We start from the raw sequence: 26,108 nt of genomic DNA on the forward strand, positions 1-26,108 counted from the left end.
GCAAGGTGAAGAAAAAGAGGACAGTCAGGTAACCACAGGGTGTTTAAATATTAGGAAACAAAATCTACCGAATGGATTTCTTAGAGACTTTGGTCTTCTACTTCCGCACTTTTGAGTTTTATAACCTCCTCTTCTTCTGACCAATTGCAGGCAAATGCTATCTTCCCTCATCCCAGCTTTAAGTATAATTGACAAATAAAAATTGTATATATTTAAGGTGTACAACGTGATGATTTGATATACATATTCATTGTGAAATGAATACCACAGTCAAGTTAATTAACATATCCACCATTTTACATAGTTACTTTTTTTGTGTGTGCTGAGAACACTTAAGATCTACTCTTTTAGCAAATTTCAAGTATATTTATTTCAAGTATATTTATATTCAAGTATTATTAACTACAGTCCCCATGCTGCTGTACATTGGATCTCCAGAACTTATGCATCTTACAACAGAAAGTTTGTACTCTTTGCAAATGCTATCTTGAATAGGGAGAAAGAGCTGGCTGAAGTCTCACAAGTCTGAAATGTGGGTATTATTAAAATAAAGGCATTATTAAAGGTATTATTAAAAGAAAGTTTTAACTTTCCAACTAGAAAGAGTGAATTATCAATTAAAAATCAGTAATAAAGGTGTAGAAAAAACAGAAATAATACAGTATATACAAAGTGCCTCTGACCTTCACAAGTCTAGTCTTAAAATGGCTACATGTTCCTCTACCTTTTTTTCTTTGGGGGAAAGGGAAAGGAGACGACACTCAAACATGGGGGAGTAGAGGTGTCAATAAACAAGCATCAGTACATCTTGCAGCTGTGCCCTGGAACCCAGCTGTGGCTTGGGGGACGGTGGGGGGGGGGCTCTGAAGCCCTGATTCTGCGACTAGTGGCTAACGGCTAACACACACACACACACACACACACACACACACACACACACACACACACACACACACACACACACACACACGTTCACCCAGGATTTCCGTCGAGGCTCTGACACTCTGAAACCCTGATTCTGCGACTAGTGGCTAACGGCTAACACACACACACACACACACACACACACACACACACACACACACACACACACACACACACACACACACACACACACACACACACACACACACACACACACACACACGTTCACCCAGGATTTCCGTCGAGGCTCTGACACTCCACATCCTCAGTGATTACAGGAGACACCGCTACACTTACCTGATGGCACAGGATGGTCTGATGCACTAGCCGAGCATAGCCATCCAGGCGGACCCCTGAGTTACTCCGGCTCCTCATCACGTCACGTTTCTATCTTCCCAGATAAAGAGCCCTGGCTTCAGCAGGGTCCGTCGGTCCCTAAGGAACTAGGCTCCAGCTCAGCTGCACACTCGCTGTGGGAAGCTGGAGTGCCAGGCCGTGCAGAGCCCTCCAGCCGCTCGCGCCTGGGGCGGGCGGGTCCCGTGCAGTGCTCCCGGCTCCGGCGACCTTCAGGCCCCCCCCCCCCTCCCCAGCACGGGCCTCCCGCGGTCTAAGGCCCCGTCGCACGGCCCCCGTCGCCGCTCGCTACCACCCTTAGTCCTGTCCTGCCTCCGCGTATGGCTCCTGCACCCTCCGCTGAACTCTCGGAGACCGCCAGGACCCAGTGCCTACGGCTGGGCCGCCGACAGCAGGTCATCGGCCGCGACACTGCCTCCACCTTGCAGTAGACGCTAGCGGGAGGCGGGGCGAGCTTGGCGGGTCCTGGCAGCTGCGCGCTGCGCCGCGGCGAGTCGCCCGCCTGCCCCGGGCCGAGAATGTGTCATCGTAGGCAATGTGCTTGCAGAGGTTTATTTTCGAAACACCTCCAGTGACTATTCAGTTTTTCACACTTGCTGTGCATGCAGGATGTTAAGGAGGCCATTTTTTCTTTCTTCTATTCCACTAGTTTTAGGAACCTATGGTAACTTCAAAACTGAAAGGAAAGATACTTTTGCGTTCCAGGTCTAACGAACTGGATTTCTTGGTCTTTATTATATTTTAGATTTGGACTAAAAACTCAGATTAAACTTCTCACACTCCCTAGGGTACGCTATTCTTTAGAAACTGGCGAGTCGGCAGGAATGGGAAGGAAGGGGCAGCAGTGCGCTTTGAAGAAAAGGGTGCCCCAGGCTGGGAACTGGCCCGGGAGGGAGCAGCGCCTGAGGGCGGACTTGGCAGGACTCGAGCTGGAAGAGATCATAGCTTTGGAAGGCTCCCTCGTGCGTACGTAGGTCACAAGACTGAGGCAACAAGGAGTCAGCTGAAAATAAAAGGGGAAAGGGAGGCTGGAAAAGAAACCTGCAGGCAACCCGCGGGGCAGCCTGGCCCCAGTGCCTTTGCTCCCTCCATCTGCTGCCCGCGACCCCCCACGCCACGCCTCGCTCTCTTTTTATCCAAATCCTGCACGCCTCTCAAGGCTCAGCTTAAGTACCACCTGCTCTCTGAATCGCGGGAGAATTAGATCGATTGACCTTTCAAGTCTTCCAACTCCAAGAATCTATCTATGCCTTCCCTAGCCACCTCACCCAAGCCACGGTGACTTTGCGTCTTCGTTTATCTTTTCATTTCTCTAAATTTCGTCTCTCCTCATAAGCTCCCTCTGTTCCACTAGCACCACCACTCCCTCTCCCCACTGTCCAATTTAGCGTAGAGCCAGGCACCTAGGAGGTGACTAGCAAATATTTGGTAATGATGATGATGAAGGAGGGAATGCTCAAGAACTCAGATCTGGGACTTTCAGGTTCAACACCCAGTTAGTGATACAGTTAGGTACAGTGATGCACTTAGAATTCTCAAGCAAATAACTTTCCATTGCACTTACTAGCTACACAAATGACATGACTGGCATGTAATAAGCCACTTCAAGGCCTAGGTGCACAGGGGGAGAAAAAGTCTTTCCAGGGAAAGTGATCTTATTTTGGAGGAAAGGACAGGATCGTTCCTGCTCTGCCCCTAACTCCCTGACATCTTCCCCTCAGCCTGTAGCCTCAGAAGCCTCTTCCCTGTCCCCTTCAAGCTACTGCCCTCTTTTTCTTCACCCCACCATCATTTAAACATGTTTACAGAATATTAAAGTAATACATGTTCACTAAAGAAAACTTGGAAAGTATAAAAAATAAAGCAAAGAAAAATTAAAATTACCCCTAATTCCTTCACACAATTACCTGCTAATATTTTAACTTATTTTTCTAGTCTTTTTATTCCTTCTGCACAGACCTCCCTATCCCCTGCCTCAAGTTGTTTGGAAGTATGGCTAGATTAGGTATGCCAGAGGTGGGGTGTCACTAAGAAATGTAGCTGGCTGGCTATCAAGAGGCCTTGCTGTTTGGCATTGCCTTGGTGCTTTCAACTTCAGTCCAGGTAGGGCCTTCAGTCTTGCAGTCTCAGAAACTTGATCTCTGTCCCAGAACTGGTCAGACTCAAGAGGCTGATTCATACTGATTACCTTAAAGGAAGAGCCCATTGTATGAAAACCAGGATGCTGGCTGATAATGAGAGACAGAACTGTGACACAGTTTGTATTGACCTGACCACCACATTCCCTCCCCTGAATAATGTGTATGCCTCACTATGTTTCAGGGGCTATTTTGTTTTCTATAATAACCCTATGTATTACTCCGTTTCTGTTGCTTATAACAAAATACCTGAAACTGAGTGATTTATAAAGAAAACAAAATTTATTGCTTACAGTTCCTGAGGCTGGGAAGTCCAAAGTCCATCTGGTGGTGGCGACAGTGACACAGGGATCTCGCATTGCAAGGTGGTACAAGCAGAGAGAGCAAGAGAGAGAGAAAGACAGACTCTCCTCTTTGTTTAAAGCCCTCAGAACTATGTCCCTGACCACCATTTTTAATCCATTCACTACTGCATGGTCCTACAATCCAATCACCTCTTCAAGGCTCCACCTTTCGATTACCATGATAGGATTTCCCACCCTCTTAACTGTCGTGCGTGGTGGGCGCTAAATTTCTAATATATAAAACTTGGGGGACACAATTCAAGCTTTGATGAGTTTTGGAGGGACATAATTCAATCCACTACAGCCTATTAAGTAGATAGTATTATTAACCTCATTTTTTTTTTTTTTTAAAGATGACCAGTAAGGGGATCTCAACCCTTGGCTTGGTGTTATCAGCACCACACTCTCCCGAGTGAGCCATGGGGCGGCCCTATTAACCTCACTTTACTAATTCTTTTTAAAGGTATTGATCTCTTTGTAAATTTCCTCCTTCAAATACTGGATATTTTTTCTTGTTTCATTGTGTTCTCTAATTGATTCTTCTCTTATCTCTTTAAGTTTTCTTAAGATCAGTGATTGGAATTCCTTTTTAGACATTTCAAGGGTTTCCCACTTTATGGGGTCTGGTACTTGAGAATTACCATATTCCTTCAGTGGTGTCATATCTTTTTGCTTATTTGTAGTCCTAGTATTTTTTTGTTGATGTTTGGTCATCTGGTAGGGCACTTGTTTCTTCTATTACTCTGGAGTGGGCTATGAGGGGAAAGACTTCCTTTCCTATTTGTAGGCTCTGCTGGTAACTCTCGTGTATCAGTGCAGTTGAGTGTGTGGTGGGCTACCTCAGCATCCCCTTGGGTGGTGGGTGGGCCTCTCTAGGGCTTGGGCCTTCAGTAATTCTTTACAGTTCTGGAGGTTGGGAAGTCTAAGTTTGAGAATTCTGCATCTTGTGAGGGCCTTCTTGATGGTCGTTGGTAGGCCTCAGTTCCTTGCTGGTTGTTGGCTGGAGGCTTCAGTTACATGCCACATGAGCTTCTCCATAGGGCTGCTGATGACCTCTATTAACCTCATTTTAGAGATGGAGAAACTAAGGCACACAAAGATTATGTAACTGATGACTCTGCTCTGTCCATGTTGGCTTTACTGACTCTCCCTTATCTATACCTTCTTTCTTTAGACATGTCAAAATTGTCAATCAAATTATGTGAAATCTTGTCAGTCTGGAAGCCACTATGTTTCTTGAAGGTGATTTTTCTATTTGACTTATTATACCTTTATTTTATAATTACCTCTCAAATAAACTTTTATTTCCAAGTTCCTGGAAACATTTTATTGTTGCTCCCTTAAATTACCCAGAAGTTTTAATTATACTAATTTTTAAAACTCCAAAAATTTTGAAACTCGATATTCCATAAGTATTTCTCATGGTATTAACATATTAACATAACTATTAAAGTATTGACATAACATAACATGTTATGGTAATGTCTGCATTAATCTTCCCTCTAGTAGGTGTCCAAAAGTTTGCTTACCTATTCTCTTATTATTAATAATAATTCTTTTTTATTAAATTTCTTGAAAAAATATAATCTATACACTATCTCCTTTCCATTATTTCCTATTTACTCTCCTTAAATTTTTAAAAAAAATTATACAAATAGTGTATAAATACATTCTCCATGAAAAAAAGTTAAAATATTACAGATAAGTTTAAAGTTCCCTAAGTCTATCACCTCTTATCACAGTCTCCTATATCCTCCTTCCCAAAGATAACTACTGTTATCAGATTGGTTTGTATACTTTCAGATTTTTTTCTATGGATTTACTTATGATCATTTGGTTTTTCTTCTTCAGTCTGTTAATTTGATGGGTTGCATTGATTAATTTATACCATAATCACCCACAAAGCCATAACTCAAGGGCAAGAAACGGAAATTCAAAATGAAACCCAAGATCTTACCCAGCTGGAAATTCAAATTTTAATTAAAGATTACATGCACTCAGAGGATGAAAAGGGGACTGTTTGGCTATTATGCCTCTTCAACACTAACCCTGAGCTAAACTTATCCCATCCCGAGATCTGCCAACTTGTATTTCATGTGACCCCTCAGTTAACAGCCTGTTAAAGAGTCCCAACTGACCTCCTAAAATGTGCTCTCTCAGAAGACGATATTCCTCATAGACGGATCCTACATTTTTCCCTCCTACATTGAGTTTTTATGTCCTTGTGGATAGCCCACTCTATCACTGCAGTACTTAATGTTAGGGTTCTTAGCAGCTGGGCCTCATTAGAAGAATACAGACAACTGTCGTGCAAAATTCTTATAGTCCAAAGGGTCAACTACTTAGATAAACATCTGGAAGTCAAGAATGCCCTTCCTAGTTCCAGGTATGCCCCCTTAGGTGCACACACTCAGCAGCGATCTCTTGGGTCCTTTATTAGTCCGTTTCTGTTGCTTATAACGAAATGCCTGGAACTGGGAAATTTATAAGAAAATGAAATTTATTATTGCTTTCAGTTTCAGAGGTGGGGGAGTCCAAAGCATAGGGAACATATCTGGTGAGGATCTTATGGTTGGTGGCTTTATGGTATTGCAGGGGTCTCACATGGCAGAAAACGGCAGAGCAGAGAGAACGAGACTCTCATGTGGTCTCCTTTTAAGGCCCTCAGAACCACGCCCCTGACCACTATTATTAATCCATTCACTACGACCTAATCACCTCGTCAAGGCCCCACCTTTCAATCACCATCATAGGATTTCCCAACCTCAACAGTTGCGGCGGGATTAAGTTTCTAATATATGGACTTTGGGGGACACGATTCAGTCCATCCACAGCAGATCCATTCCCAAAACTGCAGGGCAACTCTACTCTTTCTATCTGAACTAACAGCCACTGTAAAAGAGGACCTGCATGGATTAGAATCATCAGCCAGCCACGAGGCCATCTTGGATGCCATTGTCTACCAAATTCAAACACAAAATAAACCCTTTAAAAAAGGAGATGCCCACAGGGTAATGAAACCCAAATCATCAAATATCCCCAACAGAATCTCTGGTACTAGAAACTTTGAGATTTAGGCTTCCCCAACCATCTAATATCAGGGAAAACTGTCTCAGAACTATAGGACATCTAAGAATGAATTATTCAAATGGCCCACAAGTATCCTTTTCTGCGGCAAATTCTGGACCACTAGTTCCCAGTGGCTCTCCCACTATATAGCCTCTCTAGCTTCTCCAAACACTGTCAGTGGTAACCTCTAGCTCTCTATCAGCCCATTTCTGTTGCTTATAACAAAAATACCCAGAACTGGGCACTTTGTAAGAAAACAAAATTTATTGCTTACAGTTTCAGAGGCTGGGAAGTGCAAAGTCCAGGGAACACATCTGGTGAGGGTCTTGGTAGTGTGACAGTGACTCAGGAGTCTCACATGGCAGAAAATGATGGAGGAGAGAGAGAGAACTTCTCATGTGCTCTTCTTTTAAAGCCCCTCAGAGCCACATCCCTGACCACCATTACTAATCCATTCACTATGGCATGGTCCTACAATCTAATCACCTCTTCAAGGCTCCACCTTTCAATTACCATAATAGGATTTTCCACCCTTGACAGTTACAGTAAGGGCCAAGTTTCCAATACCTGGAACTTTGGGGGACACAATTTAAGCTTCAATGAGTTTGGGGAGGGGACATTCAATCCACACCAAGCTCCACATAATAATTAGAGAGTTGGCAGCCCTTTGGTGCTCCAGTCACCCTCTCGGGTCGCAAGGCCATATACAAACCTGGTGCTTCATTGATCCCTTCATAATACTCAACATTTTCTGGCCTTAATTTATACAGGTGCTCAGGTCATTTGGATTCCTGGGGATACTTCCAAATTCAAACAGGGGAAATTCTTTCTCACTAAGAGGTATTACAGGCCATAGAACCATTGAGACTGTTACTCTGTGTGATTTCACCATGGTCATAGCCCCCATTCGATTGGCTACCCTGAAAACTGCCATTGATGCCCTGACCCAAGGAACAACAAGTTAGCTCAAACCCGAAATGGTTGTGCTACTTATTGGGCAAGTCAAATGGACCCCAGTGGAATTTCCCATGTTGGTGAAAGTTGTTGATCCCCCAGTGCAGACACTTTTGGGCTCCGAGCCACGGATTCTCACTCTGACTCCTCACTCCTGAGCACTGCCACCACCCAATACTCTATTCCTCTATCTTTTTCAACCCAAGCACAATCCATAAAGGAATGACTCCTGGACCAATGGCAGATAATATGCTGAGATCCACTGGCCATAGACTGAGCAATGAGATATCCAACATTGCTTCTCTACTTTTATGGAAAGCAGGCACTATTACCCTCTAAAACTTGCCCCAGTTATGATGGCTTTAAAGGTTTTCCCAACAGGAAATAGAAGTACTGGTACACAGACCAATGCCTACCACCGTATAAATCTTGCTCAAAGGTGAAAAAGATCTCAAACGGGCCCCTGATGCCAATATCCTAAAATAGCATGCCTGAGGCTACCTATTCCCCACCATAGGGCAGCCTCTCACAACCCTGGGACGCAGATGGCCCCTGTTGCCATAAACAGGAAGCCCCCGATGTCCAGAGTACAACCCTTAAAAACTTGAAATGTTATTGTGAAACTTTACTGGCCTGGCTATGCCTGGTATGTCTGATGGTTTGTATCTGGAACACAGTTTCCCCTACTCAGTGCTAGGCCACCCGAGCAATATTGCAACCACGGTGTCATCCTTACCTATAGTGTACCCCTATTCCTCTACAACGCCATAGACTAGGCATATTACATTACCTTGAACAGCCATCAGGATGATCAAAAAATAATGTGGTCCCACATTTGTAGTGCACCCCAAAGCTACCTTTAGGGTAGGTATGATGATAGATTTTCTGACACTGACCTGTGCTTCCATGTCTTGGATTTTGCTCAAGAGTGTGCTGGCCTTGGGAATCCATCGCTGCACCCCACGTGCCATCAAGTACCGTATCCCAGAGGATGACCACAGCCCAGACAACAACCACATTCTAGACTCCAGAGTTTTTAACCTTATCCTCCTCTATCATCCACATGGTGTGCAGTAAACCCCACCTTCAGGACCCCGCTCACTTATGGTCCTCACACCCACCCTAGGAGAACAAACCTCATTCCCAGTAGGGCTAAATCTTGCACTCCTCTGCCTCTTGCAGCAAGGCTACTGCTTAAGGCTATTCCCTGTGCATATCTGTATATTCATGTGGCTGAAGCTATATCCCAATGGCTGGACCTCACACAATGACAGGCCTGCTATCTGCCCCACAAGCAGGCCACCCTCTTATTTGCCACATGCTGGCTGACCCTAAGCTCATAAAACAAGCCTGTAAGACCATTCATAGCAAACACTATTGGTTTAAGACTTTACATTTATTTTTAATTTATTTGTATTTTTATTTGCTTTTATTTTGGCCACAAAACAAATCTTAATACGTTTAAAAAGATTAAGATCATAGAAAATATGTTCTCTGACTGCAATAACAGAAGGAAATTTAGAAAATTTACAAACGTGGAAATTAAACAACGCTCACCCAAATAAACGATGGGCAAAAAGAAAAAATGATAGAGAAATTAGAAAGTACTTTGAGATAAAAATCAGAGTGCAACATATCAAAACTTCTAGGATGCAGGATTCATACAATGCTTAGAGGAAAATGTATACTTGTATGCATTTATATTAAAAATAAGAAAAATATCAAATCAGTAATGTAAACTTCTTCCTTAAGAAAATAGAAAAAGGAGAGCAAAGTAAACCAAATGCAAATATAAGTAGGAAATAACAAAGATTACAACAGAAATATATGAAATGGGGAAGTAAAAAAACAATAGAGAAAACCAACAAAACCAAAAGTCAATTCTTTAAGAAAATCAACAAAATTTGCATACCTTTATCTAGACTGACCAAGAAAAAAAAGAGAGAAGACCAAAATCACTAAAGTCAGAAATACACCAGGGGCATTACTACATTGTCATTATGGTTTTTTGTGGTGGTAAGATTTAGTTTTTTTCTCTTTCTCATTTGCATTCTTGTTCTAGCAGTGGGTTTTGTTCTTTCTTGTGTATTTGTGACAGTGAATATTGTTTTTCTGAGTCCAGATGTAGGACGTCCTTGAGGATTTCTTGCAAGGCTGGTCATGTGGTGGCAAACTCCCACAGTTTTTGTTTGCCTGGAAAATACACTGTTTTTCCATCATTTCTGAAGGATAGCCTTGCTGGGTATGGTATTCTTGGCTGGCAGTTTTTTTTTTTTTTTCTTTTAGTATTTTGAATATATCATCCCATTTTATTCTGGCCTGTAGATTTTCTGTTGAAATCTGCTGTTAGTCTGATAGGGGCTCCCTTACAGGTGACTTGATGGTTTTCTCTGGCTCCTCTTAAGATTCTCTCTTTGTCTTTGAGCTTTACCAGTTTGACTACAATGTGTCTCAGAGAGGATCTTTTTGGGTTGAACCTGTATGGGGATCTCTGAGCCTCCTGGATCTGAAGGTCCATGTCTCTTCCTATACCTGGGAAGTTTTCCACTATTATTTTGTTGAATAGGTTTACCATGCCTTTTCCTTTTTCCTCCTCTTCTAGAACACCCATGATTTAAATGTGTGTGCCATAAAGGTTGTCTGCTTGCTCTCTTAGATTTTCTTCATTTTTCCATAATTCTCTTTTCCTTTTTTTTGTCCACCTGGGTTATTTCAAAAAGACTGTCTTCAAGACCTTCTTTCATCTGCTTGTTCTAGCTTGCCACTTAAGCTATTGGTTATGTTTTTTATTTCACTGAGTGAATCTTTCAGTTCTATGAGTTCTGCTACGTTCTTTTTCAAGATATTAATCCCTTTATAAATTTCCTCCTTCATATCTTGGATTTTTCTCCTCATTTCATTATGTTGCCTAACTGAGTCTTCTCCTATCTCAGTGAGTGTCCTTAAGACTGTTGCTCAGAATTCCTTTTCAGTCATTTCAAGGGTTTCCTGCTCTATAGGGTCTGGTATTTGAGAATTACTGTATTCTTTTGGTGGTGTCATATTTTCTTGGGTTTTTGTATTTCTAGTATCTCTACATTGATGTCTGGGCATCTGGTAGAACAGTTGCTTCTTCTATTACTCTGGAGTGGGCTTTGAGGAGAGATGTCCTCCTTTCTGTTCGGTCTCTGCTTGTGACTCTCCTGGTGTCAATGCAGTTGAGTGTCTGGCATGCTGCCTGCACAGTGGCTGTGGCTACTGCTCTGGTGTTGAGCCGTTTTTGCAGCAGCCATGGCTGTGGCAGTGGCTATGGTAGGCCACCCACATGGAAGTGGTGTTTTTGGCATACTCTCTTGCCTGTTTCTGGGAGGAGGGGGTTGCTCTTGGCTCCTGCCTAGGACCCCAGGTGTGCTCTCTTCCATTAGGTTTTGCCCTATGCTATCCAGGAGCATAGCACCTATCCCAATGCATGTGGCTGTATTTGGTTTCCTATGCCCACACAATGCAACTGGATACCCCCCTTCCCTCTTCCCCCAGATATTAAATGAAAGTGATCCCTGGAGGTAAACTGGTTCACATGTGTCACTCGCCTAGAGAACTCCCGTCTGATCTCCCACCTCCATAAACTCACTCTTAGCCACTTCACCTGCACATTGCTAACCCTGACCTTCTTCCCTCCCCCACCCCCTGCGACTACAACACTCCCTGGGCTGCCAGAAATTAGTCTTCCCTCCTGGCATTATTCAAAAATCCCACAGAGAGTTCCTGTTCTCTATATATTTCCTGATACCCTCTGCCTCCCTCCCTCAGGCACTCCCCTCACTTTGAATATGCCTGAGTGAGTAATAAACCTTTAAATTACTTGACATCAGTTGTTGGCTCCAGTGTGGTGTGTTCTGACATTGATACCTTTAAAGGGAAGGGAGCAGCAGACCTAGGTCTGAAGCTGGCTGGGTCAGACTGTAACACTGTCAATAGGAAAGTAGATAAACAGACTGTGATGTATTCGTATAGCGGAATGCCACTCAGCAATAAAAAATAACAAACTACTGGTACACACAACAACATGGATGAATCTCAAAAACATGTTGAGGAAAAGAAGTCAGACAAAAGGACCATATACAGTACCGTGATTCAATTTATATAAAGTTCCAGAATAGGTAAAACTAATCCATGGCGATTGAAATCAGAAAAGGGGTTGCCTCTGGGGGGAGGGGTGGACTTTGACTGGAAAGGAATCCAAGGTAACTTTCTGGAGTGATTGAAGTCGCCTCTATTCTGATCTGTGTGATAGTTGCAGAGGTGAATGGATTTGACCAAAATCAGCAGTTTTTATACTTACCACTTGGATTTGTGCATTTTAGGGTATGTAATTTATACCTCAGTTTAAAGTGCTGTCAGTATAAGAAAAGAAACAAAACCAAAAAAATATTGCTACCCCAGCTTTCTTTATGTTTTTATATCATTTTCTACCCTTTCTTTCTCAATCTTTCTGTGTCTTTTTGATGTAAATGCATTTTGTGGATCTTATTTTTTATTTTTTATTTTTTTTATTTATTTTTTTTTTTATTTTTTATTTTTTAATTTTATTTTGTCAATATACATTGTAGCTGATTAATGCTCCCCATCACCAAAACCTCCCTCCCTTCTCCCTCCCCCCCTCCCCCCCAACCATGTCCTTTCTGTTTGTTTGTTGTATCAACTTCAAATAATTGTGGTTGTTATATCTTCTTCCCCCCCCCCCCCCGGTTTGTGTGTGTATGTGTGTATGTGTGTGTGTGAATTTATATATTAATTTTTAGCTCCCACCAATAAGTGAGAACATGTGGTATTTCTCTTTCTGTGCCTGACTTGTTTCACTTAATATAATTCTCTCGAGGTCCATCCATGTTGTTGCAAATGGCAGTATTTCATTCGTTTTTATAGCTGAGTAGTATTCCATTGTGTAGATGTACCACATTTTCCGTATCCACTCATCTGATGATGGGCATTTGGGCTGGTTCCAACTCTTGGCTATTGTAAAGAGTGCTGCGATAAACATTGGGGAACAGGTATACCTTCGACTTGATGATTTCCATTCCTCTGGGTATATTCCCAACAGTGGGATGGCTGAGTCGTATGGTAGATCTATCTGCAATTGTTTAAGGAACCTCCATACCATTTTCCATAGAGGCTGCACCATTTTGCAGTCCCACCAACAATGTATGAGAGTTCCTTTTTCTCCGCAGCCTCGCCAGCATTTATCGTTCATAGTCTTTTGGATTTTAGCCATCCTAACTGGGGTTAGATGGTATCTCAATGTGGTTTTGATTTGCATTTCCCGGATGCTGAGTGATGTTGAGCATTTTTTCATATGTCTGCTGGCCATTTGGATATCTTCCTTAGAGAAATGCCTACTTAGCTCTTTTGCCCATTTTTTAATTGGGTTGCTTGTTTTCTTCTTGTAAAGTTGTTTGAGTTCCTTATATATTCTGGATATTAATCCTTTGTCAGATGTATATTTTGCAAATATTTTCTCCCACTCTGTTGGTTGTCTTTTAACTCTTTTAATTGTTTCTTTTGCTGTGCAGAAGCTTTTTAGTTTGATATAATCCCATTTGTTTATTTTTCCTTTGGTTGCCCGTGCTTTTGGGGTCGTATTCATGAAGTCTGTGCCCAGTCCTATTTCCTGAAGTGTTTCCCCTATGTTTTCTTTAAGAAGTTTTATTGTCTCAGGGTGTATATTTAAATCCTTAATCCATTTTGAGTTGATTTTAGTATACGGTGAGAGGTATGGATCTAGTTTCATTCTCCTGCATATCGATATCCAGTTATCCCAGCACCACTTGCTGAAGAGGCAGTCCCTTCCCCAGTGAATAGGCTTGGTGCCTTTGTCAAAGATCAGATGGCAGTAAGTGTGTGGGTTGATTTCTGGATTCTCTATTCTATTCCATTGGTCAGTGTGTCTGTTTTTATGCCAGTACCATACTGTTTTGGTTATTATAGCTTTGTAGTATAGCTTAAAGTCAGGTAGTGTTATGCCTCCAGCTTTATTTTTTTTGCTGAGCATTGCTTTGGCTATTCGTGGTCTTTTATTGTTCCATATAAATGTCTGAATAGTTTTTTCCATTTCTGAGAAAAATGTCTTTGGAATTTTGATGGGGATTGCATTGAATTTGTATATCACTTTGGGTAGTATGGACATTTTCACTATGTTGATTCTTCCAATCCAAGAGCATGGAATATCTTTCCATCTTCTTGTATCCTCTCTAATTTCTCTCAGCAGTGGTTTGTAGTTCTCATTATAGAGATTTTTCACCTCCTTGGTTAACTCAATTCCTAAGTATTTTATTTTTTTGGTGGCTATTGTAAATGGGCAGGCTTTCTTGATTTCTCCTTCTGCATGTTCACTATTGGAGAAAAGAAATGCTACTGATTTTTGTGTGTTGATTTTGTATCCTGCTACTGTGCTGAAATCATTTATCAATTCCAAGAGTTTTTTTGTAGAGGTTTTAGGCTGTTCGATATATAGGATCATGTCATCTGCAAACAGGGACAGTTTGACTTCATCTTTTCCAATCTGGATGCCCTTTATTTCCTTCTCTTCTCTGATTGCTCTGGCTAGTACTTCCAACACTATGTTGAATAGGAGTGGTGAGAGTGGGCATCCTTGTCTAGTTCCTGTTCTTAAAGGAAAAGCTTTCAGCTTTTCCCCATTCAGGATGATATTGGCAGTGGGTTTGGCATATATGGCTTTAATTATGTTGAGATACTTTCCCTCTATACCTAACTTATAGAGGGTCTTTGTCATGAATGAGTGCTGAACTTTATCAAATGCTTTTTCAGCATCTATAGAGATGATCATATGGTCCTTGTGTTTGAGTTTATTAATATGGTGTATCACATTTATTGATTTGCGTATGTTGAACCAACCTTGCATCCCTGGGATGAATCCCACTTGATCGTGATGAATAATTTTTCGTATGTGTTGCTGTATTCTGTTTGCTAGTATTTTAGTGAGGATTTTTGCATCTATATTCATCAAGGATATCGGCCTGTAGTTTTCTTTTTTGGTTATATCTTTACCTGGTTTTGGTATCAGGATGATGTTTGCTTCATAGAATGAGTTTGGGAGATTTGCGTCCGTTTCAATCTTTTGGAATAGTTTGTAAAGAATCGGTGTCAATTCCTCTTTGAATGTTTGGTAAAATTCTGCTGTGTATCCATCTGGTCCTGGGCTTTTCTTTGTTGGGAGCCTTCTGATAACAGCTTCAATCTCCTTTATTGTTATTGGTCTGTTCAAATTTTCTACGTCTTCACGGTTCAATTTTGGGAGCTTGTGTGTGTCCAGAAATTTATCCATTTCCTCCAGATTTTCAAATTTGTTGGCGTATAGTTGTTTATAGTAGTCTCGAATGATTCCTTGTATTTCAGATGAATCAGTTGTAATATCGCCTTTTTCATTTCTAATTTTTGTTATTTGAGTCTTCTCTCTTCTTTTTTTTGTTAGCCATGCTAATGGTTTGTCAATTTTATTTATCTTTTCAAAAAACCAACTTTTTGATTCGTTGATCTTTTGAATTGTTTTTTGGTTTTCAATTTCATTCAGTTCTGCTCCGATCTTAATGATTTCTCTCCGTCTGCTAACTTTAGGATTGGATTGTTCTTGTTTTTCTAGTTCTTTAAGGTGAAGTGTTAGGTTGTTCACTTGCCATCTTTCCATTCTTCTGAAGTGAGCATTTAATGCAATAAATTTTCCCCTCAATACTGCTTTTGCAGTATCCCACAGGTTTTGGTATGATGTATCATTGTTTTCATTAGTTTCAATAAACTTTTTGATTTCCTGCTTGATTTCTTCTTGGACCCATATGTCATTAAGTAGAATGCTGTTTAATTTCCATGTGTTTGTATAGTTTCCAGAGTTTCGCTTGTTATTAATTTCTAGTTTTAATCCATTGTGGTCTGAGAAGATACATGGGATAATTCCAATTTTTTTGAATTTATTGAGACTTGATTTGTGACCTAATATGTGATCTATCTTGGAGAATGATCCATGTGCTGATGAGAAGAATGAATATTCTGAGGTTGTTGGGTGGAATGTTCTGTAGATATCTGCCAATTCCAATTGGTCTAGAGTCTTGTTTAGATCTTGTGTTTCTGTACTGATTCTTTGCCTAGATGATCTGTCTAATATTGACAGTGGAGTGTTCAGGTCCCCTGCTATTATGGTATTAGTGTCTATTTCCTTCTTTAGGTCTAATAGAGTTTGTTTTATAAATCTGGCTGCTCCAACATTGGGTGCGTACATATTTATGATTGTTATGTCTTCTTGATGGATCAGTCCTTTTATCATTAAGTAGTGTCCCTCATTGTCTCTTTTTATGGTTTTTAGTTTAAAGTCTATTTTGTCAGATATAAGAATAGCCACTCCAGCTCGTTTTTCTTTTCTGTTTGCATGGTAAATCTTTTTCCATCCTTTCACTCTTAGTCTGTGTGAATCTTTATGGGTGAGGTGGGTCTCTTGTAGGCAGCATATAGTTGGGTCCTGCTTTTTGATCCAGTCAGCCAGTCTGTGTCTTTTAATTGGGGAATTTAAGCCTTTAACATTAAGAGTTGTTATTGAAAGGTGTTGATTTATTCTTAGCATTTTATTGGTTGTTTGGTTGTCTTAGGTGTCTTTTGTTCCTTGCTTTCTGATTTACTGTTTGGTTTCTTTGTTTGTTGGTTCCTTAGGTTGTAGATAGTGTTTTTGTTAGCTTGTTTTCTCTTCATGAATGCCATTTTTATTGTACTAGCGGGTTTAGATTTTTCTTAGGTTTTTATGGCAGTGGTAGTTATTTTTCAGGAACCAAACCCAGTACTCCCTTGAGGATTTCTTGTAAGGGTGGTCGTGTGGTAGTGAACTCCCGCAGTTTTTGTTTGTCTGAGAAATATACTATTTGCCCCTCATTTCGGAAGGATAGCCTTGCAGGGTAGAGTATTCTTGGTTGGCAATCTTTGTCTTTTAGTATTTTGAAAATATCATCCCATTCCTTTCTAGCTTTTAGGGTTTGTGATGAAAAGTCTGATGTTAACCTGATTGGGGCTCCCTTATAGGTGATTTGACGCTTCTCTCTTGCAGCTTTTAAGATTCTCTCTTTGTCTCTGAGTTTTGCCAATTTGACTATGACATGTCTTGGAGAAGGCCTTTTTGGGTTGAATACGTTTGGAGATCGTTGAGCTTCCTGGATCTGAAGATCTGTGATTTTTCCTATACCTGGGAAGTTTTCTGCCACTATTTTGTTGAATATGTTTTCAATGGAATCTCCATTTTCCTCCCCTTCTGGAATACCCATGACTCGGATATTTGAGCGCTTGAGGTTGTCTGATATCTCTCTCAGATTTTCTTCCATGTTCTTGATTCTTTTTTCTTTCTTTTTGTCTGCTTGTGTTATTTCAAACAGCCCATCTTCAAGTTCAGAGGTTCTCTCTTCAACTTCGACAAGCCTGCTGGTTAAACTCTCCGTTGTGTTTTTTATTTCGCTGAATAACTTCTTCAGTTCAGCAAGTTCTGCTACATTTTTTTTCAGGACATTGATTTCCTTGTATATTTCCTCTTTCAGATCCTGTATACTTTTCCTCATTTCATCATGATGTCTAGCTGAGTTTTCTTGTATCTCATTCAGTTTCCTTAGAATTATCACTCGAAATTCCTTGTCAGTTATTTCAAGGGCTTCTTGTTCTATAGGATCTAGAGTATGAGATTTATGAACTTTTGGTGGTGTACTTTCTTGATTTTTTGTATTTCTGGTGTCTTTTTTTTGGTGTTTATTCATTGTGGCAGGGGGTTTCACAGTCCACCGGTTTAAGACTAATGACTAACTAGGATGTTGCTGTTGTTGCCAATTTGGTATGGCTCCCGCCGTGACTGCTCAGTTGGCCTCTAGTGTCTTGTGTGTGTGGTTGCCTCGGGTCTTGGGCTTCTCCGGGGATCCACCTTTCTGGTCAGCTTGTACTCTGCTGGGCTGGTGGATCACGTACCACAGGGTGTGTGATCTCTGTTGAGCTTTCACTTTCTGTACAGGACTTCTCCCCGTTCCGTGTGCTCTGGCCCAGGCTGTTAGATCGTGCAGTGGCGACCCCACCGGGTGTGTGGTTTCTGTCGAGTCTCCGCCTCCCTGGCCGCACGTCTCCCCCCTCTGTGCACACTGTGCTGGGTTGGGGCGTGTCTTCTGCACCCCTCGTCTATCAGCTGGGCCTTCAAGACCCTGCTCAGCACCGCCTCGCCCAGGAAGTCTACCAGGTTTCTGCTAGGCACAGACGACCGGTCTCTCTGGGTGCCTTTGTAACACTGTGTAGATCTTTCTCGGGTCTTGTTCACCTTTGTATCCCCCCGGTATAAACCGAGTCTAGTGCCCGCCTGCAGCCTGCTCTCCGGCAGGTTCAAGCGGACCTGGGAACTCTCCTACCACACTATTCCCAACCAGAAATTCGTTAGGCTTTTTTCCAAACTGGTGGTCGCAGAGATGGTATCTGCCTCCCAGTAACAGGAAGTTTACCGGGGCCGGAGTCCAGGGTGTGGTGGAGTGACAGTCGGCCCGCCCGTACTTCCTTGCCCTCCCAACACTGGTTGGGATGCCCCACGCCCCCAGCCCCGCCAGAGAACCGCGGAGGGAGTGGGAGAGGAGGCCGGCCCGCAGGCTCCGGAAAGCCCAGCGCCAGGCCAAGCAAATGGGCTCAGTGATGGCCGAGCAGGGCGGAGCTGCCCGCACCTGGGAAAATGGAGGCAGCACCGGGGCAGTCAGTGGCCTGGTGGTGCAGTCGGGGAGCCGCGTGGGCAACCACCCCCCGAACAGAGCTGTGCCAGGGATCACTCACAGTGCTGTGCCAGGTCGGGCGCTCGCTCTGTCTCTGGTTTGTTGCCTTCCGTGTTCTCGGCGCTGCCGCCTCGGGCTGTTCAGTCGCGGCGCCGCTCGGGCGCTCCCAGGAATCTTCTTTAATGCCGGCCTGAAACCTCGAATCTTGAATAGGGCAGCTGGCCGCCTTCAGTGCGGCCCCAGCCTCCGGGATCCTGGCTGCATCCACAGCAGCCCTGGCGCCGTGTTCCCTGTTTCAAGACTCACTTTTGCAGCTAAGAATCAGTTCTTTTCCTGCTCCACACTTCAAAGCTGTTGCCTGTAAATGAGGCAGCCTCTCCTGCCGGGGGCAAAGTGGCGTTGAGCCCCCACGACCGGCCAGCAGCAGCAGTCCTCCCTTAAGAGATGGCCAGAGGAAGGTCCACAAGTTTCCTGGCTGCCTGAGGCCCAGTGGCCGCCTTTTCCACCTCAGCTACTCCGCGCCAGCCGCCGCAGCCGCCGCCATCTTGAAAACCGGATCTTATTTTTTAAATCCAACTCTAGAGTCTCTTTTCATTGGTAAGTTTACCAGATTTACAATTACATTTACTAAAATTACTTTACATTAGGATTTATTCATGCCATTTTATTTCATCACCTGTGGACAGACCATAGCTCAACAGTCCTAGATACTTGGATGCTTCACTGAACAGAGGGTGGGGGGATACAGACACCTGGGGATGGAGCCATATAGGGAATCCTCGTCCCCTGACCAAGGTGAAACTGAACTTGCCAATTGAGAATTTTCTCACGGACTGAACAGCAGTGAATGTACAGTTACTCTTATGAAATTTTGAAAAATAAGAACTCAGAGGAGAACTTGTCATAATATAAATTATGCATATGGTAAAGATATACTAATTAGAACAGTGTTGCCTTGACTCAAGACAAGATAAATAGATCAACCTAAAAGAACCAGAGTTAGATCCATGCATACATGGAATTCGGTAAGTTCAAAATTGTTTGGCACTTAAAGTCAATGTTGAAACGATGGACATTCAATAAAAAGCACACATTCCAAACCCCCCAAAATTAAAAGCTCCACTCCAAAGTTGACCACTCTTAAAAGGTTGATGAGTATCTTTTTAGACCTAGTTCTACGCATTTACACTAATGTATTTTTACCTACAGAAATGTATAATTCAGTTTCGCTTTGTCTTACTAAATGATATCAATTTCTTTTTTTTTTTTTTCAGATAAGAAAGTAGGTTCATATTTTGTTTTATTTTGTTTTTGCATTGTCGTGTTCAGTTGATGAATCTTAAAATACATATATTTTTTTTAATGCTTCCACTTTATTTATTTATTTATTTATTTATTTTTTAAATTTTATTTTGTCGATATACATTGTAGCTGATTATTGCTCCCCATCACCAAAACCTCCCTCCCTTCTCCCTCCCCCCTCCCCCCCAACAATGTCCTTTCTGTTTGCTTGTTGTATCAACTTCAAATAATTGTGGTTGTTATATCTTCTTCCCCCCCCCCCGGTTTGTGTGTGTGTGTGTGTATGTGTGTGTGTGAATTTATATATTAATTTTTAGCTCCCTCCAATAAGTGAGAACATGTGGTATTTCTCTTTCTGTGCCTGACTTGTTTCACTTAATATAATTCTCTCAAGGTCCATCCATGTTGTTGCAAATGGCAGTATTTCATTCGTTTTTATAGCTGAGTAGTATTCCATTGTGTACATGTACCACATTTTCCGTATCCACTCATCTGATGATGGGCATTTGGGCTGGTTCCAACTCTTGGCTATTGTAAAGAGTGCTGCGATGAACATTGGGGAACAGGTATACCTTCGACTTGATGATTTCCATTCCTCTGGGTATATTCCCAGCAGTGGGATGGCTGGGTCATATGGTAGATCTATTTGCAATTGTTTAAGGAACCTCCATACCATTTTCCATAGAGGCTGCACCATTTTGCAGTCCCACCAACAATGTATGAGAGTTCCTTTTTCTCCGCAGCCTCGCCAGCATTTATCGTTCATAGTCTTTTGGATTTTAGCCATCCTAACTGGGGTTAGATGGTATCTCAATGTGGTTTTGATTTGCATTTCCCGGATGCTGAGTGATGTTGAGCATTTTTTCATATGTCTGTTGGCCATTTGGATATCTTCCTTAGAGAAATGCCTACTTAGCTCTTTTGCCCATCTTTTAATTGGGTTGCTTGTTTTCTTCTTGTAAAGTTGTTTGAGTTCCTTATATATTCTGGATATTAATCCTTTGTCAGATGTATATTTTGCAAATATTTTCTCCCACTCTGTTGGTTGTCTTTTAACTCTTTTAATTGTTTCTTTTGCTGTGCAGAAGCTTTTTAGTTTGATATAATCCCATTTGTTTATTTTTCCTTTGGTTGCCCGTGCTTTTGGGGTCGTATTCATGAAGTCTGTGCCCAGTCCTATTTCCTGAAGTGTTTCTCCTATGTTTTCTTTAAGAAGTTTTATTGTCTCAGTGTGTATATTTAAATCCTTAATCCATTTTGAGTTGATTTTAGTATATGGTGAGAGGTATGGATCTAGTTTCATTCTCCTGCATATCGATATCCAGTTATCCCAGCACCACTTGCTGAAGAGGCAGTCCCTTCCCCAGTGAATAGGCTTGGTGCCTTTGTCAAAGATCAGATGGCAGTAAGTGTGTGGGTTGATTTCTGGATTCTCTATTCTATTCCATTGGTCAATGTGTCTGTTTTTATGCCAGTACCATACTGTTTTGGTTATTATAGCTTTGTAGTATAGCTTAAAGTCAGGTAGTGTTATGCCTCCAGCTTTATTTTTTTTGCTGAGCATTGCTTTGGCTATTCGTGGTCTTTTATTGTTCCATATAAATGTCTGAATAGTTTTTTCCATTTCTGAGAAAAATGTCTTTGGAATTTTGATGGGGATTGCATTGAATTTGTATATCACTTTGGGTAGTATGGACATTTTCACTATGTTGATTCTTCCAATCCAAGAGCATGGAATATCTTTCCATCTTCTTGTATCCTCTCTAATTTCTCTCAGCAGTGGTTTGTAGTTCTCATTATAGAGATTTTTCACCTCCTTGGTTAACTCAATTCCTAAGTATTTTATTTTTTTGGTGGCTATTGTAAATGGGCAGGCTTTCTTGATTTCTCCTTCTGCATGTTCACTATTGGAGAAAAGAAATGCTACTGATTTTTGTGTGTTGATTTTGTATCCTGCTACTGTGCTGAAATCATTTATCAATTCCAAGAGTTTTTTTGTAGAGGTTTTAGGCTGTTCGATATATAGGATCATGTCATCTGCAAACAGGGACAGTTTGACTTCATCTTTTCCAATCTGGATGCCCTTTATTTCCTTCTCTTCTCTGATTGCTCTGGCTAGTACTTCCAACACTATGTTGAATAGGAGTGGTGAGAGTGGGCATCCTTGTCTAGTTCCTGTTCTTAAAGGAAAAGCTTTCAGCTTTTCCCCATTCAGGATGATATTGGCAGTGGGTTTGGCATATATGGCTTTAATTATGTTGAGATACTTTCCCTCTATACCTAACTTATAGAGGGTCTTTGTCATGAATGAGTGCTGAACTTTATCAAATGCTTTTTCAGCATCTATAGAGATGATCATATGGTCCTTGTGTTTGAGTTTATTAATATGGTGTATCACATTTATTGATTTGCGTATGTTGAACCAACCTTGCATCCCTGGGATGAATCCCACTTGATCGTGATGAATAATTTTTCGTATGTGTTGCTGTATTCTGTTTGCTAGTATTTTAGTGAGGATTTTTGCATCTATATTCATCAAGGATATCGGCCTGTAGTTTTCTTTTTTGGTTATATCTTTACCTGGTTTTGGTATCAGGATGATGTTTGCTTCATAGAATGAGTTTGGGAGATTTGCGTCCGTTTCAATCTTTTGGAATAGTTTGTAAAGAATCGGTGTCAATTCCTCTTTGAATGTTTGGTAAAATTCTGCTGTGAATCCATCTGGTCCTGGGCTTTTCTTTGTTGGGAGCCTTCTGATAACAGCTTCAATCTCCTTTATTGTTATTGGTCTGTTCAAATTTTCTACGTCTTCACGGTTCAGTTTTGGGAGCTTGTGTGTGTCCAGAAATTTATCCATTTCCTCCAGATTTTCAAATTTGTTGGCGTATAGTTGTTTATAGTAGTCCTGAATGATTCCTTGTATTTCAGATGAATCAGTTGTAATATCGCCTTTTTCATTTCTAATTTTTGTTATTTGAGTCTTCTCTCTTCTTTTTTTTGTTAGCCATGCTAATGGTTTGTCAATTTTATTTATCTTTTCAAAAAACCAACTTTTTGATTCGTTGATCTTTTGAATTGTTTTTTGGTTTTCAATTTCATTCAGTTCTGCTCTGATCTTAATGATTTCTTTCCGTCTGCTAACTTTAGGATTGGATTGTTCTTGTTTTTCTAGTTCTTTAAGGTGAAGTGTTAGGTTGTTCACTTGCCATCTTTCTATTCTTCTGAAGTGAGCATTTAATGCAATAAATTTTCCCCTCAATACTGCTTTTGCAGTATCCCACAGGTTTTGGTATGATGTATCATTGTTTTCATTAGTTTCAATAAACTTTTTGATTTCCTGCTTGATTTCTTCTTAGACCCATATGTCATTAAGTAGAATGCTGTTTAATTTCCATGTGTTTGTATAGTTTCCAGAGTTTTGTTTGTTATTAATTTCTAGTTTTAATCCATTGTGGTCTGAGAAGATACATGGGATAATTCCAATTTTTTTGAATTTATTGAGACTTGATTTGTGACCTAATATGTGATCTATCCTGGAGAATGATCCATGTGCTGATGAGAAGAATGAATATTCTGAGGTTGTTGGGTGGAATGTTCTGTAGATATCTGCCAATTCCAATTGGTCTAGAGTCTTGTTTAGATCTTGTGTTTCTGTACTGATTCTTTGCCTAGATGATCTGTCTAATATTGACAGTGGAGTGTTCAGGTCCCCTGCTATTATGGTATTAGTGTCTATTTCCTTCTTTAGGTCTAATAGAGTTTGTTTTATAAATCTGGCTGCTCCAACATTGGGTGCGTACATATTTATGATTGTTATGTCTTCTTGATGGATCAGTCCTTTTATCATTAAGTAGTGTCCCTCATTGTCTCTTTTTATGGTTTTTAGTTTAAAGTCTATTTTGTCAGATATAAGAATAGCCACTCCAGCTCGTTTTTCTTTTCTGTTTGCATGGTAAATCTTTTTCCATCCTTTCACTCTTAGTCTGTGTGAATCTTTATGGGTGAGGTGGGTCTCTTGTAGGCAGCATATAGTTGGGTCCTGCTTTTTGATCCAGTCAGCCAGTCTGTGTCTTTTAATTGGGGAATTTAAGCCTTTAACATTAAGAGTTGTTATTGAAAGGTGTTGATTTATTCCTAGCATTTTATTGGTTGTTTGGTTGTCTTAGGTGTCTTTTGTTCCTAGCTTTCTGATTTACTGTTTGGTTTCTTTGTTTGTTGGTTCCTTAGGTTGTAGATAGTGTTTTTGTTAGCTTGTTTTCTCTTCATGAATGCCATTTTTATTGTACTAGCGGGTTTAGATTTTTCTTAGGTTTTTATGGCAGTGGTAGTTATTTTTCAGGAACCAAACCCAGTACTCCCTTGAGGATTTCTTGTAAGGGTGGTCGTGTGGTAGTGAACTCCCGCAGTTTTTGTTTGTCTGAGAAATATACTATTTGCCCCTCATTTCAGAAGGATAGCCTTGCAGGGTAGAGTATTCTTGGCTGGCAATCTTTGTCTTTTAGTATTTTGAAAATATCATCCCATTCCTTTCTAGCTTTTAGGGTTTGTGATGAAAAGTCTGATGTTAAACTGATTGGGGCTCCCTTATAGGTGATTTGACGCTTCTCTCTTGCAGCTTTTAAGATTCTCTCTTTGTCTCTGAGTTTTGCCAATTTGACTATGACATGTCTTGGAGAAGGCCTTTTTGGGTTGAATACGTTTGGAGATCGTTGAGCTTCCTGGATCTGAAGATCTGTGATTTTTCCTATACCTGGGAAGTTTTCTGCCACTATTTTGTTGAATATGTTTTCAATGGAATCTCCATTTTCCTCCCCTTCTGGAATACCCATGACTCGGATATTTGAGCGCTTGAGGTTGTCTGATATCTCTCTCAGATTTTCTTCCATGTCCTTGATTCTTTTTTCTTTCTTTTTGTCTGCTTGTGTTATTTCAAACAGCCCATCTTCAAGTTCAGAGGTTCTCTCTTCAACTTCGACAAGCCTGCTGTTTAAACTCTCCGTTATGTTTTTTATTTCACTGAATAACTTCTTCAGTTCAGCAAGTTCTGCTACATTTTTTTTCAGGACATTGATTTCCTTGTATATTTCCTCTTTCAGATCCTGTATACTTTTCCTCATTTCATCATGATGTCTAGCTGAGTTTTCTTGTATCTCATTCAGTTTCCTTAGAATTATCACTCGAAATTCCTTGTCAGTTATTTCAAGGGCTTCTTGTTCTATAGGATCTAGAGTATGAGATTTATTAACTTTTGGTGGTGTACTTTCTTGATTTTTTGTATTTCTGGTGTCTTTTTTTTGGTGTTTATTCATTGTGGCAGGGGGTTTCACAGTCCACTGGTTTGAGACTAATGACTAACTAGGATGTTGCTGTGGTTGCCAATTTGGTATGGCTCCCGCCGTGACTGCTCAGTTGGCCTCTAGTGTCTTGTGTGTGTGGTTGCCTTGGGTCTTGGGCTTCTCCGGGGATCCACCTTTCTGGTCAGCTTGGACTCTGCTGGGCTGGTGGATCACGTACCACAGGGTGTGTGATCTCTGTTGAGCTTTCACTTTCTGTACAGGACTTCTCCCCGTTCCATGTGCTCTGGCCCAGGCTGTTAGATCGTGCAGTGGCGACCCCACTGGGTGTGTGGTTTCTGTCGAGTCTCCGCCTCCCTGGCCACACGTCTCACCCCTCTGTGCACACTGTGCTGGGCTGGTGTGTGTCTTCTGCACCCCTCGTCTATCAGCTGGGCCTTCAAGACCCTGCTCAGCACCGCCTCGCCCAGGAAGTCTACCAGGTTTCTGCTAGGCACAGACGACTGGTCTCTCTGGGTGCCTTTGTAGCACTGTGTAGATCTTTCTCGGGTCTTGTTCACCTTTGTATCCCTCCGGTATAAGCCGAGTCTAGTGCCCGCCTGCAGCCTGCTCTCCGGCAGGTTCAAGCGGACCTGGGAACTCTCCTACCACACTATTCCCAACCAGAAATTCGTTAGGCTTTTTTCCAAACTGGTGGTCGCAGAGATGGTATCTGCCTCCCAGTAACAGGAAGTTTACCGGGCCGGAGTCCAGGGTGTGGTGGAGTGACAGTCGGCCGGCCCATACTTCCTAGCCCTCCCAACACTGGTCGGGACGCCCCACACCCCCAGCCCCGCCAGAGAACCGCGGAGGGAGTGGGAGAGGAGGCCGGCCCACAGGGTCCGGAAAGCCCCGCGCCAGGCCAAGCAAGTGTGCTCAGTGATGGCCGAGCAGGGTGGAGCTGCCCGCACCTGGGAAAATGGAGGCAGCACCGGG

General features: G+C 41.7%; 1 protein-coding gene across 5 annotated transcripts in view; it reads right to left on the reverse strand.

Moving 5' to 3' along the window:
- PHKA1 (phosphorylase kinase regulatory subunit alpha 1) overlaps positions 1-1,713 on the reverse strand; it is a 143,493-nt gene extending 141,780 nt beyond the window's left edge. For all 5 annotated transcript variants that reach the window (XM_063083045.1, XM_063083046.1, XM_063083044.1 and 2 more), the window contains exon 1: positions 1,222-1,713. In XM_063083045.1, coding sequence (XP_062939115.1) covers positions 1,222-1,299 — 78 coding nt within the window. In that variant the 5' untranslated portion in view covers positions 1,300-1,713. The remainder of the gene's footprint in view (positions 1-1,221) is intronic.
- Positions 1,714-26,108: the final 24,395 nt, after the last annotated feature.

Source organism: Cynocephalus volans, chromosome X (genome assembly GCF_027409185.1).
Source record: "Cynocephalus volans isolate mCynVol1 chromosome X, mCynVol1.pri, whole genome shotgun sequence".
NCBI lineage: Eukaryota > Metazoa > Chordata > Mammalia > Dermoptera > Cynocephalidae > Cynocephalus > Cynocephalus volans.